The sequence below is a fragment of the Nuphar pumila genome, chromosome 10, assembly GCF_984573655.1.
Source record: "Nuphar pumila chromosome 10, dmNupPumi1.hap1.1, whole genome shotgun sequence".
In the NCBI taxonomy this organism is placed as follows: domain Eukaryota; kingdom Viridiplantae; phylum Streptophyta; class Magnoliopsida; order Nymphaeales; family Nymphaeaceae; genus Nuphar; species Nuphar pumila.
In genome coordinates, this window is record NC_143258.1 from 75478746 (window position 1) to 75496144 (window position 17399).

General features: G+C 39.6%; 1 protein-coding gene and 1 pseudogene across 7 annotated transcripts; one reads left to right on the forward strand and one right to left on the reverse strand.

Moving 5' to 3' along the window:
* Positions 1-3405: 3405 nt before the first annotated feature.
* LOC149826853 (splicing factor 3B subunit 6-like protein pseudogene) lies at positions 3406-5828 on the forward strand (annotated as a pseudogene). Its single transcript, XR_016434802.1, has one exon. The product of XR_016434802.1 is annotated as a splicing factor 3B subunit 6-like protein pseudogene (transcript).
* On the reverse strand, positions 4264-17191 carry LOC149826854 (transcription factor TGAL1-like). 6 transcript variants are annotated; one of them, XR_016434801.1, is made up of 13 exons: positions 16931-17155; positions 16585-16759; positions 15738-15838; positions 15287-15360; positions 14974-15171; positions 14749-14826; positions 14618-14677; positions 11404-11481; positions 10995-11046; positions 8720-8991; positions 8150-8398; positions 7403-7818; positions 4264-5426 (listed from the first exon to the last, which is right to left on the reverse strand). XR_016434801.1 is itself a non-coding variant. In XM_090019001.1 (12 exons), the coding sequence occupies exons 2-12, from the start codon at positions 16623-16625 to the stop codon at positions 7672-7674; spliced, it is 1350 nt and encodes a 449-aa protein (XP_089875127.1). In that variant the 5' UTR covers positions 16626-16759; positions 16931-17155; the 3' UTR covers positions 7349-7671. The 6 variants fall into 6 exon arrangements, 5 of the variants coding, with proteins under 5 accessions (XP_089875127.1, XP_089875131.1, XP_089875128.1 ...); XM_090019001.1 differs by lacking the exon at positions 4264-5426 and having other exon boundaries at positions 7349-7818; XM_090019005.1 differs by lacking the exon at positions 4264-5426 and having other exon boundaries at positions 7349-7818; positions 14974-15137; positions 16931-17103.
* Between the last annotated feature and the right edge of the window lie 208 nt (positions 17192-17399).

Below are 17399 nucleotides of genomic sequence, written 5' to 3' on the forward strand. Positions count from 1 at the left end.
TGATGAGATGATAGGTGGTGGAGAGTATAAATCACCATTTTCTCTTGGTAGAAAACATTCCTTGATTCTTCCGAGAGACAAGGCCAATCTTTTGACTAACATCCCATCTGTGATATAGCTTTTAGATTGCTGTTGCAATTAGTTTTGCTACAACCTCTGCTACTCTAGCTAATTATCCATCATTTTCAATTGTTATTTCTATGTTATGTATGACTGCCTCTAATGACTATGGGTGTCAATGAGATGGGTTTACCCGGACCCGAGTAGTACCAAACCCTATAGGGTCTAGCTATGGTGATAAATAAGAAGACCTGATTAAGACCCGAGTCCAGACCCAAAGGTCTAATTAATACATGGACTTTAGTATAGTTTGTGAAATTTTATACTAGACTTAGGCTTGACCCAAGTTTTGATTAAGACCTGCAATTTTTCAATGTAAAAATAGTAAAAAATAATGTTTTATCGAGTATGGCAGGGGTCTGATTCATGTAGTTCTTATTGGGTCCAGGTATGATTTCTCTTACGGTGGGTCCGATTAGACCCGAGTTTGGATGCTATACTATACCTGAAAATCAGGGCCAAGTCTAATTTCACTTAGGTTCTAACGAAACCTGTCCCGTTGACACCCCTAAGTATCGGTTGGAGTAGATTCTTATTTTTTATCAATAACAACCCATTTTCAAAGTGTACAAGCTTCTTCCAAGGGGTGTGGTCTAGGAACAACAAGAGAGGATCTAAGAGCACCCTCCCTCTTCTTTCCCATGCCTATTTCAGTCTTCTCTTAGCAGTCAACTATCGATGGAAAGGTTTACGAGTGTAGACTCTAGACTCTTCTCCTTCTCATCATGTCGAATTCACATTCAAGCTTTTCAGTTAAAACCACCCTTGACTGAGAGATGAGATTCATGTGAGAAAATATTAGTAAACAAGCTTCCAAAGAGAAAGGTACATGGACAACTTTTCTCTCTCAAATGTGTGCTAGATTGCTTTGATCCCTCACTTTATTTATCGGTAGCTTTGCTTCCTCACTCCTTCTCTCCCTGTGCAAGCTCCTCTTGATTCTCGGCTTCATGTTTTGCATGTCCCTTAACCAACTGACAAGTCTTGCACCCTATCATAAACTTCTCAACATCTTATCTCATCCCTGGCCAAGCCAGTGGTCATCTGCTCGGCCGTTTTGTCTTGTCCGACATGACCACCCTTGTGATCGCTCATCCCACCTGTGATCAAAGCAAACAAGCTCTAATAACTAGCCATGCACGTAATGAGAAAAGATATTTGCATACGTACTTGTGTATATCAATGATATATGGGATGTTAACTTGTGACTGTTATCACATGTTGTTGAGGTCCTTATGAAAAGTAGTGTTGGGAAAACATTACTCTGGCTTTATGAGGGGGGATTTTGGTTGTACGGAATTGCATACTATTTGGTGTATTTGCGGATGATGGAAAATGACAAGAAACTTTTGTTGATGTACTTTAAGTAGTTTGGAACATTTAGATTTGCGAGTGATGCTGCTGCTACCAGTGGGGTAATTAATAATTTATTTCATATATTTATTTACTTATATTTTTAATATTAAGTTGTTGAGAACTTTCTTTTTTCAAAAAACAAATTTTTATATTTATCACAAGTTTTGCCGCATTTATTTTGCTTGTTCGTGTAAAAGACCCCAGGCCGTCATTGCTTAGGCCCTTTTTGGATGACAGGAGGCAAAACCTGGTCAGGTTAACCTGTTTGGGTGACCAAAACCTGAAATTTAGGTCTTTTGGTTCTTAAAAACCTAAAAAAACAAAATAAAAAAATAACCAGCCATTTTCCAGCCAGCCACCGATCGGGATTGTGCCACACTCTGTGTTATCTCGGCCGTTTCCTGGGTTTGCACAAATTGGGTTTTCTTTGAAAACCAAGCTTGTTTATGTGGCATCTAAATGGTCCAAATAGCTACACTCAAAACCAGGTTTTAAACTTGGTTTTGAGTGTCATCCAAACGATACCTTAGTTATCAGAGTGTGCACCTAGTCCTAGCTTTGGTCTTTTAGTGAAGGATACATGCACTGGGTTTTAAGCTTGTGATGTCTACGGGTGCTAACGGGTCGGGTTTACCTGGACCCAACTCGTACCAAACCCTATAGGGTTCAGGTATGGTAATAAACCGATGAAGACCTGGGTTCTGACTTGAAGTTTCGATTAATACATGAATCCAGGTATAGTTTGTGAAATTTTATACCAGACACGGGCCCAACCCGAGTTCTGGTTAAGACCCACAAATTTTCAATGTAAAAATGATAAAAAAATGTTATTTAATGGGGTATGATTAAGGTATGGTTTTTCTTATGGTGGGTCTGATTAGACCCGGACTGATACTATACCCGAAAATCAGGGTCAGGTCTGGTTCCACCTGGGTCATAACCAGACCTAGTGATGTCTCTTTAGCTGAGTAATGTTCGAGTAATGAGCGGAGGGAAGCAGATGAGCATGAGCATTTTTGCTCATGCCGAAATTGTGGCCGTCTGTTTGCATTTTGGATGAATGCCACGATGTCGGCACGACCAAAAAATGAAATATTACTCTATTCATTATTCTTCAAATTCATCAAACTGTGTCAACGGTAGTTTGTTGGATAACCTTTGGCCCCTAAATTAAAAAATGGGTCACTTTTCCAAAACTTTAAGTATGGACCACACTTTTCTTGTAAACTTTTAGATGGAACCTAAGGTTAACATCTATCATCTTCAAAAAAACAAGAATTTCCCTTTTGGTTTCTTTTATTGTTTATTTAAAAATTGAAAAGTAAATACTAGTTGTCATAAAAAAGAAAAAGTAAACAATTTAAACTTTTAATGATGAAGGTTATTATTGTAATTTGACTTGTGATTTAAGTTGAGTTAAAAGACCATAATAAATGCAAGCTCTTGTTTGACAGTTTTAAAAATAAAAATTTATTTCAATTTTACCCATATTTAGAACCAGAGGCAAAAAGGTTAGCCCTAAATAACTTTTTTTTTTAATTATAAACACCTCACGCCATGTCAAATCAGAATCTCGGGTACCCTGTGGTAAAAAGATTTCTTGGGTTTGGGCTTCAAATTTTCAAGATTTGAATGTTTTTAGATGATCAAAACCTTAGAGGCATGATGTATTGATGAGGGAAAAACAAGTTTTAAATCATGTGATTATACCGTATATGTAGGTTTTTTAAGTTTTTGAAAAATCAACGGCTTACAATGTAATGAAATTTTTGCGACTTTAAAAATCCTGATGTGAAAAATTGTATTTGTTATCAAATAAATTCAGTTAAATATATTTATAAGGTCTAATTGATTGAGAAGACGCAACCTGCTATTGTTCTTGGCATTAATATATATATATATATATATATAGAGAGAGAGAGAGAGAGAGAGAGAGAGAGTTTCTTGGAGGAAGAGAGGTTTTATTGGGTAGAGAGAGACGGTGGTGATGGCAGCGACGATCAGCCTGCGCAAGGGCAACACTCGGCTGCCGCCGGAGGTGAACAGGGTGCTATACGTGAGGAACCTGCCCTTCAACATCTCGAGCGAGGAGATGTATGACATCTTCGGCAAGTACGGGGCCATCCGTCAGATCCGGGTGGGCACGAGCAAGGAGACGAGGGGGACGGCCTTCGTCGTCTACGAGGACATCTACGACGCCAAGACGGCCGTCGACCACCTCTCCGGCTTCAACGTCGCCAATCGCTACCTCATCGTTCTCTACTACCAGCCGGCCAAGATGTCTAAGAAAGTCGACCAAAAGAAGAAGGAGGACGACCTCGCCCGCCTACAGGAGAAGTATGGCATCTCCAAAGATAAATTATAATGATAGTAGCAACGACGCAGACAGAGAAACCATCATCATCATCATCGAAGAAGAAGAAGCAGAAATAAAGAAAGAAAGAATTGGTTGGTTTTACTTCTTCTCCTTCCTTGATTTGGGGAACTCTTTCCTGGTTTTCTTTTTATGGAGTGTATGGAATTAGGGATTTTCTTATCTTTAGTGAGGTTGGTGGGTTATGCTTTTGTTATATGATGCTGGGGTTTGCTATAATCTCGGTTTTCTGTTTTTTGGGCTGTCTTAGCCTATATGGGACCGTGATATAGAATTAAATCTTATCAAACGAAGGAAACGACCTTCTTCTTCTTCCTTTTTGATCGATTTTCCCATTTGGGGATCTCTTTTTTCTGGTTTTGTTTTGTGGGATGTGAAATTAGGGGTTTTGTTGATCTTTGATGAGGTTGGGTGGGGTTTGCTAAAATCTCTATTTTTCTGTTTTCCCTGTGTTACTAGGGTTCTCTTGACCTATATGGGACCTCGATGTATAGCATCAAATCATATCAACTAAAAGGTTCTCTTGGGTTTTTGTGTGTTGGATAATTTGCGTGTGATGCTGATTTCTGATTTGCAAATCAGGCTTCCGGATGGGTTATGGGCTTATGGTGCTGATTTATTAATTTTCTTTTATTTGGTGATCTTTTGGAGTGGAATTGAATAGCAAATTTGGGTATCGAGTCTAGGGTTTTTTCAAATTTGGGTATCCAGTCTAGGTGTTTTTTAGACAGTAGTACCTTGTTTTCAGGAATTCTGGGTTGGGGAATTGTCATGGTAATGATGATGAATTGCCATTATTTGGTGGTAAAACAATACAGAATGAAATTTGGACCTTTTGTGGCATGGGATGTAGATTGTTATGAATTCTACTCTTGGTTATTCAATTGTGTTTGTACTCAACTGTGTTCTGTTCTTCATTTCCTTTCTTGGTTCACCTTTAGGATTTCTCTTCCAAACCGCTTTATCTTTATCCAGTTCTAGCATTTGCACCCCCTCAGTTATCCTGATCAAATGGAAATGTTGGTTATTGGGTAATGCGCTAGAGAAGCTTGGAGATGATGTTATGGATTGTACCGTTTGTCTAGAGGTACAAGATCCCAATCTCATTTTAACTTTTGTTCAATGTGTTCTTGGTTGGATTTTTACCAGTCATTTGTCAGATAAAGTTGATGTTAATTCTGTATGAAGAGCTAGATGGAGTTGTTTTTCCAGCCAAGGTGTTGATTGTTCATCGAAGTTGCATGTGAGATGACGTTGTTACATATGGAAGTATCAAAATGTAATATTAGAGAGACCTTGGAAAGATAATGATCTGTGTGACTAATGCCATGGCACCATGGCGCAACTAGTTATTCTTTTTGGCTTATTTAGCTCTGATTCCAGTTGTGATGGTCTTTTTGCTGAAGACCGTGCGGCGCTTAGGATACTGACTAGGCAAGCAGCGTGTTGGAGCAAGGTGGTGCATCGAGAGTAACAAATGCCCAATCAGTGCTCACAGCACTTGAGAGGCACAATGAGGTTAAAGGCTGGTGGGCAAGCAGCCACAGAAGCAAGCGGTGTGGCAGGCAGGAGCAACCTGCAAGCAAACAAAGCAAGCACACAAGTTAGTGTGGCAAGGCACCAAGCAAGTCAAAGGAAAGGTCAAGGTCAAGTGTTTCTGGATTACACTTGGTTTGAAAGATGTCTAGGAGAAATATATGAAACCTTCTTTTAGTTGGTAGGAAAGTAAATGGTTCCTATTCTGATCAGATGTTGCCAATACCACATCTGATTAATGTTGGCTAAACGGATTCAAATTCGGATTCGGATAGTGAAAAGCTCATGCAAGATCACATTTGTTTTTTTACATGTAAACCAATTCGATATCTGTCAAATCCGGATATTTGTCAATAGCAAAAATCAAAAGCATATATGCCTCCAATTACAATCTGATGTGGTTTTGCTTACCAATTTCATCTAAATGGAATCAAATTTGGTCAGATGCTGGATAAAATCTGTTTCATTGACATCCCTATTAATTGGTTAGCTTGTGGTCAGATCTGGCCTCCTAATTGAAATTCTTACATGCACACGATATCTGGGTTAGACATCTTTATCAAGTGGCCACTCTCAAGACCCGGAACACACATTTTCACACTAACAGTTGAGGTACTTTACCATGGCACCCCTAATTGGTCCATATATCATGGGGTTCAATTCTTGTTTAGTTGGTAATTACCTTGGCATTGCTTTATGCTCGGCTTGGATTTGCTTGTCTAAGCAAACCAGTCAAATTTGGGCACAAGACCAAGCTTGTTTAGTTAAATGAGTCAAGTGTGAGCCCTTGTCAAGGCTCAGGTAGTGATTGAAAGTGTGAGCCCTTCTCAAGGCTCAGGCAATGGGGTTATTTCCGAGCAGTGGGGGGGGGGGGGGTGTTCTCCTCCTTGTCACGGCTGTCCTGGAGACTGACTGGGCACCAACCAGTCAAATTTGGGCACAAGACCAACCTTGTTTAGCTAAATTAGTGAAGTGTGAGCCCTTGAAGGCTCAGACGGTGGGGTTATTTCTGGAGCAGGGGATCCCTTTGTTCTCCTCCCTTGTCACGGCTGGTATGGAAACTCACTGGGCTCCAACCAGTCAAATTTGGGCACAAGACCAAGCTTGTTTAGTTAAATTAGTTAGGTGTGAGCCCTTGTCAAGGCTCAGGCAGTGGGGTTATTTCCGGAGCAGGAGGTCCCTTTGTTATCCTGCCTTGTCACGGCTGGCATGGAGACCAACTGGGCTCCAACCAGTCAAATTTGGGCACAAGACCAAGCTTGTTTAGTTAAATTAGTGAAGTGTGAGCCCTTGAAGGCTCAGACGGTGGGGTTATTTCTGGAGCAGGGGATCCCTTTGTTCTCCTCCCTTGTCACGGCTGGTATGGAAACTGACTGGGCTCCAACCAGTCAAATTTGGGCACAAGACCAAGCTTGTTTAGTTAAATTAGTCAGGTGTGAGCCCTTGTCAAGGCTCAGGCAGTGAGGGGTTATTTCCGGAGCAGGAGGTCCCTTTGTTATCCTGCCTTGTCACGGCTGGCATGGAGACCAACTGGGCTCCAACCAGTCAAATTTGGGCACAAGACCAAGCTTGTTTAGTTAAATTAGTCAGGTGTGAGCCCTTGTCAAGGCTCAGGCAGTGAGGGGTTATTTCCGGAGCAGGAGGTCCCTTTGTTATCCTGCCTTGTCACGGCTGGCATGGAGACCAACTGGGCTCCAACCAGTCAAATTTGGGCACAAGACCAAGCTTGTTTAGTTAAATTAGTCAGGTGTGAGCCCTTGTCAAGGCTCAGGCAGTGAGGGGTTATTTCCGGGGCAGGGGGTCCCTTTGTTCTCCTCCCTTGTCACGTCTGGCATGGAGATCAACTGGGCTCCAAGAGCTCTATTTCAAGAGATCAACTGTAGAGAGAGAGAGAGAGAGAGGTCATAAGCAATATAAGAATGAGAAGCACAATCTTATATCCCGCGTTGCCTACTCAGAGTCTGCTGGTAATTCATGTTATTGTACTAATTTTTGCACGAAGCACATACAATGTACCTGTCAGAGTTCCTACAAGCCATGATACAGACGAATTCAGCCATACCAATTCCAGCACAAGCGCCTCCAGCGAATAAGTGTGCAATTCTTGGCTGGGCATGGTTAAGAAAACTGTGTGGCGTGTGATGCATGCAACGAGTCAAAGTCACCACGTTCTCTGCCATCATTTTATGCTCTAATCCTTCCTGATCAATGAGGACTATATAGTAGGGCTAATCGTATCGATGAAATTACATATCGTTCACTTGGCAGACTTTGGCAGGATTATGTTACTCCTTAGGCCGTGCTAGCCACAAAGAACTGAGAGCTCGTAGCCGTGAAAAATAATCACTGATGGCAAGCAGGGCTCGTGCAGCCTGACGGGTTGTTAGTATCCTGTGCATCTGCTGCAATGTCTGCTGCCGCAGATGGTCAGCCTGGCAATGGAAGAGTGAAATGGTACTTAAATCACTACCACATAGACACTGAGGTTTTGTGTCTGATACGCAGGACGCACACTGCCACGGGAACAAAGCGGCCCCCACGGCAGTGCATCCCACGTTTGATACTGGTGAGTACCAGACAAACGCTGCATGTTTTGTCTGCATGGTGTTTGTCCGGTGTATCAAACATGACCTAAGTTCTATATCCAATTCCAGCCCAAGTCAGTTGGAATGAATATATATCTAGACTCAAACTGCCATCAGGTCAGCAGTTGCCTCACTCCTCTGTCGGGAACACAGAGCAAGCAGAAAACCATACATGTACCTGCTGGATGAAATTCTCAAGCGTCCCCAGTTTGCCCATGGCTGCAGCCATTTGGCCCATGTAGTTAGCCACATTGCCTGATGAACCGGGTGCACCAAGCGAACCTGAAGCAAGAGTTTCAGATAGCGATTGTTGCAGAGCTTCCATCCCTTGAGACAAGGCATCTTCAGCTTGTTGAGATGACTGTTGTAGGTTGCATATACCCATCAACTGCTGCTCTGTTAGAGGCTCTAGGTGTGTCAAGAGCAGCTGAAGGATACCACAAAAACAGAATTATCAGCAATCACTAAAAAAAACTAAGGACCTTAAAAAATTCTTGGGGATTTTTTTTATCAGAACACTTAAAGGACTGACGAGTTATCAGAACACTTAAAGTATGACTGACGAGAACCAACAGTAATGCAGAATGTGGAAACATATGCTAGTTACATAGTTCCAGTTCTGCTAAATCCAAAAATTCTTGGGATGTTGGCTTCTGCAAATATAGCATTTTGGCTATCTTCTGAATCCACTATTATCGCTTAGAACATAGACATCTTGTACAGGAATAGAAAGCCTTTGGTTGCTCACCTTGAGAAGTTCAGATGAACGGAACCCACCAAGCCACATGAAGCACCTCTCTGCTGGAGTTGACCACATGCCTGACAGCATATGAAAGACATCAGCCTTGGCAGCAATGCCCTTAAGCCTGAAAAGCTCATCATAATGAGCCATGATGCCATCAACGATTATCCGAAGCTCATTATCACCCGCATGTGAGTTCACAGCACCCCTTAGCTCATTGATCTGACGATTATGCTCTTCCAACCATCGGGCATATTCAATGTCAAAAGCCAAGGCACCTGTAGCGCATATGGTTCATGAGATAGAAGAACCACCGAACACACACACACACGCGCACACACACACACACACACACACACACACACACACATATATATATATATATATATATAGAGAGAGAGAGAGAGAGACTATCTCAGTACCATGTATGCATACCTATGTCACATGGGTGCGGGTGCGGGGATGCGGCACTTTAAAAAACCTTGGGTGCGGGGGTGCGGGAGGGCAAAAATATAAAAAATTATATATATATATATATATATATATATATATATATATATATATATATATAATTTTGAAGTTTTAACAGTTAGCAACCATAACACTAATGAAATAAAAAACAACATGCAGGTTAAAATGTTCAAAAAAGCAACATGCAGGTTAAAATGTTCAAAGTGTGGAGGATTGAAACTTTTAGGCCAATCAGAAGAAGCACAAATAACTCGTGAAGACAATTGAGAAATTTCTTAGGGATTCATCATTAGCAACTAACATCAAGCACAAATGTAAAAAGGGAAAAAGAAAACACAAGAAACTCAAAAAAGCAAAGGGAATCACTATGAAAGACCTCCACGGAGGAAGGAAATTGAGCAAAAGAGTCGTGTAAAAACAAGGATCCAAGTAAAATTTCTCTTATGGAAGAGTAAAACAGAGATCATGTAGACTGCAAGTTTCGATGAACATTAATAACTCGTGAGAAAAGCAATTCGGATCCTTAGGACATGTCTTGAGGCACTTTGCAAATGTGATTTTGAACCACTCTGAGAATCAGTCCCGACCCCGTGGCTCCCTTTCTCTCTAAGTTGGGGAATCATTTCTCACATTTGCAGTCACGTGAGAGAATGGGTCCCCTGGGAATCATCCTCTCAAAAATTGAGAGAATGATTTTCACAAGGGTGTATTGATGATGGTAGGGATGAAAGAAAAAAGAATTTCACGCCTAATTTCAGCGGGTCGGGAAAAAACGAGCATATACAAAATAATTCATAAATTCCCATCTCACACAAGAATTTTAATATTGCAGAGAATGGCAGATTTTGATGGGATTGATCAGTCAGTTTGAAGAGACTATGGAAAAGCATTGCAGGCTTCATCATTCATCTTCTTCATAATGTATGGAAATAGGCTATGAAATTTTTAAAAAGTGAGAAAGAGATCGAGTGAGAGTGAGAGTGAGAGACAGTGAGAGTGAGAGACGGAGAGCGAGTATGAGTGAGAGAGAGAGCGAGTGAGAGAGATAGAGAGAAGAGAGGCAGTGAGAGTGACGGAGAGCGAGTGAGAGAGAAGAGAGAGAGAGTGAGTACCCGAGGAATGAGGAGGAGAGGTCGGAAGGCGTCGGGAGAAAAACTCGGGAAGGAGGAAAATTAAGGCAAAAAAATTTGCCCTAATCTTCCTCCCCTAAGCCCTTTTCATCGGGCATTTGTTTTGTTTTTTGTCCAAAAATTGGACAAAAATTACCCTAGGTTCGTTGACCGCACCCAAGGTCCTGTTGACCGCACCGGGTGCCGCACGCTCACCCGTGTCACATCTCGTCGACGCGGGTGCGGCACCCGGTTGGCCGAGTCCCTGTGACATAGATGCATATATACAAAGGGGTGACAAAGAGGGAAAGCAGATTTTGGGGAGAAAAAAAAATACCACCTCTATCAAATGGAAGCAAACTTTTGTTTTTGCTGGTGTTTTTTCAAAACACTACATGGCAGTAGGTATTCATGCCACACATGCACAAACATTACATAATGACCAGTTCATGTATGAATATTAGCATCTAGCAATGTTAAGTGATGGAGACACCAAGGCAGTGACATGAAATAATAACATCTCAATTTTTTTTAACAAAAAATTCAACAGCTCCAGACAAACCAACTCTTCATCAGTCATGAAAATATCTCATTTTATGGGATATCAATTCTGAAATGAGATAAAAATGTCTGATAACAATATCCATTTACTATTCTTGGATGCCTTGTTGGAATGCCAGGGAATCAGGATGCAGCAGTACCATTTCCGCTCGTCGAATGACTTTGGTCTCCTGAGCTTGAAATGAATATTCCCTACAAAATGAGATCAAAATGGTTCAGATGCTACACATTCATAGAATTAGGAAGATGAATGTGAAAACCGGCCTAAGCCAAAAATGATCAAAACTATCTATTAGATAAACTCAGAAAAGCCACAAGCCGGATTAATTTATTAATGGAATATGACTTGGAAATCCCAGAAGTCAGAAGACAATTAAAAGATGAAGGTTATATAAAACACTTTAGGATTCTCCAAAGACATCTTTTGCTGGTCAGAACTAACAGATGACAAAGTGTTTAGTCAAATTTTATTTTCTAATAGGGGTTTGACTCAAGATACATGAGCTAGAGAATTAGAATATGAAAAAGAGCCCATCAAACAACTTTTACCTGTTGACGAGCACGTTGGAGCTCCTGCTCAAGCTGTGTCAGCTTCAGCCGGCTACTCTCCAGTTGTTGAACATAAACCTTTAAAGGGGAAAAAAGATCATGAGTATCCAACTACATATGCCCCTATAATTCTGAAGAACAACCAATCAAATGGATGGCAACTAAGATGAAGATAAACAGAAGAGGTGCACTCCAGATGCAGCACTATCTAAACCAGCAAAGCAAATGGAACACTTCCGAGTTTACTTTGCACTTTCAAAATTAGTTGAGTGCATAGTTGTTCATCTAGATGCAGAAACTAGAAAAGAGCAAAGGGAGAATGAATAAGATAAAAGATCATGTTAAACCAGTATAGTAACACAAGCAGTACAAAAATGCCTAGCAACAAGGAATGAAAAGGAAGAAATAACAAACAGGTGAGAGGTGACAAATTCCACAAAGTGCTCCTTAATTTGTTTACAGAAAAAAATTCCAAAATTAAAAAACAATGCATTGAATACTAGAACAGATAAAGTCAACAGATGAACACTACATTATAAAGGACTCATAAGTATTCACATATGACATACCAGCAGTTTTTCTGTGAACTAATTATAGCAACAGCACAAGGAATTATGCTTTAAGGGAGGATTGCTAAATTCACAAAGTTCCAACCACCAATCATGTCCATGATTGAAGCAACATTTGATAACATAAAGGCCTAATCTAGTTTGGGACAACACTTTTTACCTCAAAAAATATTCAGCGAAATGCAATGAAGAAATTGTTAATATATATATATATATATATATATATATATATATATATATATATATATATATATATATATATATATATATACTATTTCTTTGTTACCTATTGTAATGCCCACTAGGGGCAATTTAGTCATTTTCTATTTATGTAAATAGACATGTCCACTAGGGACATTTTTTACCTTTTTTATTTTTATTTTATTTCTTTTTCTTTTTTTCATTTGTGAAGGGGCAAAGGGGTCCAACCATAGAGTCGTTGGGACCCTCCCCAACGGTCACAAATGTATGGGGCTCCTCTTTGGCCCCATATTGTGTATAAATAGGGATTGAACCCCTCTCTTGTAAAATTATGCTTTTAAGCATTTCAATATATTGTTTTTTTCAAGCTCTCTCTCTCTCTCTCTCTCTCTCTCTCTCTCTCTCTCACACACACACACACACACATTGTGTGTTTGGTGCCTAGCCCTTTGTGGCTTATTGTATTTTGCCCATTAGTGGCTTCTTGTTTTTTGTACTAGTGCATTCGATGTAGTCACTTTGTGACATTGTTATTTGCACTAGTACTTCATTACAGAAATGACCTAGATTCCAAACATCAGATAAGCAGCAGTGATTATGCATTGTACTTCCTGCAAGTAGCGGTGCAAACATATGATGCTCCATTCCCTTTGCCATCTACCTGTCTTATAGGACCCTAGCAATGAAAAATCTGCACAAATCACCAACCTAGTGTATCACAGAAGCAGCATTGATATAATGCAGCCACAACTTCCAACTCAGAGAGACCTAGCCAAGTTCCCTGACGGGTCATGCTGCTTACATTTTTTGGTATATACATCATCACGTCAACATGCCATACATCATGGCATTCAGACAGCATTGTACTCAGTGCACCTGGTCAAAGTATGCATAACTATGGTGATGTACATATTTAAAACGAGACATCCGATCAACATATACAGTTGCCAACACCCGGGACCAAGTCCTCATTTTCAAATTGTCAATCATCCCTCAGGAATGGACAAACCAAATTTCATAACAAAGAGAGACACCCAGGCTGGGACTATAAACTAACAGCATGTGGTGGCACTATTAAAAACTAAACTAACTCCAATCAGGTTTACAAATAAGAGGTCTCAGTGACTCCACAATCTGACCAGCATGGACAGCTAAATTACAACCTTAAGGTTTCCCATTCACAAACCTAAAAATTGCAAGGAGTATGGAAATTTCAAGACAGTCATCTCAAAGAAAAAGTTTCAACAGCGAGCAGTAAGAAGACTTGTTTGCCCAAATCTGAAGCAGATCTATCCAATTCTAGATGGAACACAGATTAACAGGAAAAAGTGAAACCCTTGTTATTAAGCTGGCTATGCGGTGATAAGCCACAATGTAACTACATATGGAATAGCTATATCAACCAATGCACTGGAGGATTTTTCTTTTTCAAATTAATTAATGCAAGTATGAGATTTATATCAACTGCATTTTAATATCACAAGACCTCTTTTTCTTTTTGGTCAAGGACAGCTCAACCTGCAAATGAAACATGGCATAGCAGGATGAGAAAGGAGAAGAACGCCATCCGCTTCCTAGAAACCAAGTCTTAAGTCGTAAGACAACTTTGAATGAACAAGGAAATAGCAAAACTCCAAAAAGGATTCTAAACTTTAGTGAATATAATGGAAAATTAGATTGATTACATCAATTTTTAAATACTCCAAACTTCTAAACAATAAAACTATCCAATTATGAAAATTCTGACTACCCACATTTCAATCAAAAAGTTACTAGTCAAACGAAAATAAGAAACATCCTAATTGAGCTAAACTTCTAAAACTTGAGCTCTTCCCCTGAGCAAGACATTAAAAAACAACACTAATACTAAAAAAAATTCTGTTGATATTTTTGTGATCATAACCATCATAAATGATCATTCTGATGGTTTAGGATCTCATAATATCTAGAATAAGCTTTTAGTGGATACTAGCAGAATCAAATGTTATGCCTCTTTGGAATTAACCTTCTAGTCTAACCATTTTGCCCTTTTGTGATGTTCCATGTTGGCTAGGTATTATGACATGGAATAACTAAGTTAAATACACTGATATTGAGACCAGTAACAAGTACAATCATGATAACTTTGATAAACCTTCATCTTAACAATCACGTGCAGATCCATTCAACCTCTCTACTAGCTTGATCTTCTTCTCGCCAATGGATAGAAAAGTTAACTTCAGAGCAAAACATGATCAAGAGTATGATTAAAATGTCAAAACATAGCCGTGACCCTCCAGCTCAGAAGACATTGACAGCTTCAGGAATGAAGATTAATGCCAGCAAAAACAAAGAAAAACATCCAACAGGATACTAATAGCATGAACAATGAAGATCAACATGTCAGCTCCCAGGAAACACAGGCATTTGATATAACAGACAGGAATGAGCAATCAAAGCCTCACTTTTTTCCGCAACCGGCTTTTTCTTGCAGCTTCACGATTTTGAGCAAGCCTACGAAGTATCTGCAAAGAATATCAAATTACAACAAGGTAAAAGGTGAAGAATACCAAATTAGACAGCATCATGGAGTTACCTTTTGATCCCCTGTTTTCTCCTTTGATCTATCACTGGAATCAGAAGGCACAATAGAAGCAGACTGGCCAGCTTCAAACTGTTTTAAGAAACAAAATCCATGAATGATAACATTGAATCCATTGGGAATACGAGAAAAGAAAAAGACAAGAAAACTATATAAGGAAAGCCCCGACCCCCACTACACACACACACACACAAGACAAACTGGATATAGTAATATCACCCTTTGATTCTTCTCATCTGGGTCACCGTCGGTTGAGGTATCAGTTTGAGGACTAGCATCAGCCATTGTGGATTCTCCCCAATTGTCTAATTGCCCACTGGATACAGAACCCAGACTAGCTTGCCGTCTGTTTTGTGCAAACAAATGTTGAGATCCAACAGCAGCTGAGGAAGGAGGAATATTGGTTGAAGAAGATGTCTGATGTCATTAAATACCAAATTAACAAAGGCAGTGTAAGCTTTTCAAAAAAGTAGGTAATCTAGTTTGCAAAAAATTAAGAGCATATCTACTTTAAGGGAGTGTTTTTGCAGACCTTGTTTGAACTTCCAAATTGGTAAGATTCAGAAGCAATACTATGGCTGCTTGATTTTGGATTAAAAATAGTGTCTGCAGCAGTGAAATGGATAAAGGAAAACAAATAAATATAATAAGAAAACTGCTCCGTGTTTCTTTGGGTCATTCATTATACAACCAATGCATGACAAAAATAAGCATGGAATTCTCCTGACAGTATGACTTGTCCAGAGATATACACAAAGAACATAACCCCCTTCCCAGTTTTTGTCCCACCCCGTACTTATTTTAAACCTTTTATGTACATAAGATATCATTCCAGCATAAGTGTGGTTTGCAAAAACTACAAAGAACAATATAAACATAACATGGTTTGTGTCCCATCACATTATCTGTTTTATTTTTCTTCTTTACAAGATCCATCAAAGATGTGGCAAACTTAAAATCAGAAATGAGATTCAAATGCATACCTCTAGTTAGGTTAGCTACATCGTCATGACGAGATCCATTTGGTTGGTTGACAGTCACAACATCAGGAACTCGAGAGTGGCAATGGTTTCCCTCTGCACCACTGAGGCATGCAAATAGACCAAGTTAGCAAAGAATATGATATATGATCAAATTAACCAAGCATCTGAACTATAACCAACATCAAGCTACTGAACTCAAATGTTTAATTGCTATAGCACTTGAAGTGATTTGAAAAGGGGGTAAAGTTCTCCTTGTAAAGTTAAATTTGATACACTTGAAGAAGTTCAATCCACATGAACTTGCTCAAATATTGTGGAAAAAATAAAATGGCACATGTAGGAGGTGACAGGTCTAAGAAGGGCCTTGTTAGAAAATGCACGAAGCAACAATTGTCATTCATGTCCGTAGGAAGATCATACCATAACAAAGCCTTTAGTAGCATAGCCCCATGTCATTTGTAGAAATATATTCATACCAACTAAATGCTTGCTTCATGACCAAGTGGAAGAGGACGCAATTAACAATTACCATCATGAAATCACCAACCAAGAATAACACAATAGTCAGATACTTAAAGACAAACAAACAAATCGAGAGAAAATCTTAATTTTCTACGTTTTTTCTTAAAGTTTTTCTGTTTTTAAAAATCATATCGACGAAGTCTGAAACAAATTCAAGCATTAACCACAAAGTTACTAAAATCTTGAAAACCATCATGGAGAAGCAACAGAATAATAGACAAAAATCCAAAACTAGCAACAAAAGGGCAACCGAAATCATAGTTTTTTTTTCCTCCAAATAAAATGAAAAATAAAAAATTAAAAGTTTGGTATGAGGGATAATTACAATGAATATACTGAGCCCAAAGAAGGAACGAAGCTCTGCATTCCGAATGTCTCCCTTTTACCATCTTCAGCACTCACCTTCCCTCAACTACTACCCTTCCATCATCACCACACCGGCTCATAATAACATAACACCCACAGAAGAACTCAACCCCAAAGAACTCCAAGAACAAAATCTACAAACAGGAAAAAGATAAGAAATAGCTCAACACCCAAAGATAACAAGAACAAAATCACTTCAAAATCCAACTTTTAGGGCACTAAAACCCTACAAAGAGAAGCCAAAAACCCAAAAAGATCACACCCTTCACAAACACCAAAAAAATACCATACCCCAAAAGATCAACCTGATCCCATCAGCACCATCACCACAGTCAGTAATGCTAAGCCCAAGCAACCATACCACCGCATAACTGAAAACAAGGAACCCACTGACGCCAAAGTCTCTCTCTCTCACACACAAAGAGACGCTTACGTACAGAACACCCTTATGCTTGCAAGAACAACAACCAACCGTCTAGAAAACCAAACCCCAACGTCCAGAGGCTTCCAGAAACCCTAACAACATCCCCAAAAATCCCACTTTTTCACCACCACACTAAGAAACATCTGAATGAGAGAGAGACCTTTTTTACTCTTCTTGCATTTTTTATTTTTTATTCATTCTGTCTGGTTTTTTTAATCCGCCTTGTTAGATCATTTTCAGACAGTCCATGGATCTAAAGTCAGGCTGGGGTTAGGGTCGACCCTACCAATTATACAACGATACCATTGGGATTTGAACTTGCAATGTCCCAACACATAGTGACGTGTACT

Bases quoted from the DNA above. Each gene is read 5' to 3' on its own strand.
- LOC149826854 (XM_090019001.1), bottom strand. From the start codon at position 16,625: ATGCAGAGCTTCGTTCCTTCTTTGGGCTCAGTATATTCATT. The intron at 15,172-15,286 runs GTCTGCAAAAAC...TAATGACATCAG, and splicing joins AATTTGGAAGTTCAAACAAG to ACATCTTCTTCAACCAATAT. The intron at 11,482-14,617 runs GTGAGGCTTTGA...TCCCCTTTAAAG, and splicing joins AAAGCCGGTTGCGGAAAAAA to GTTTATGTTCAACAACTGGA.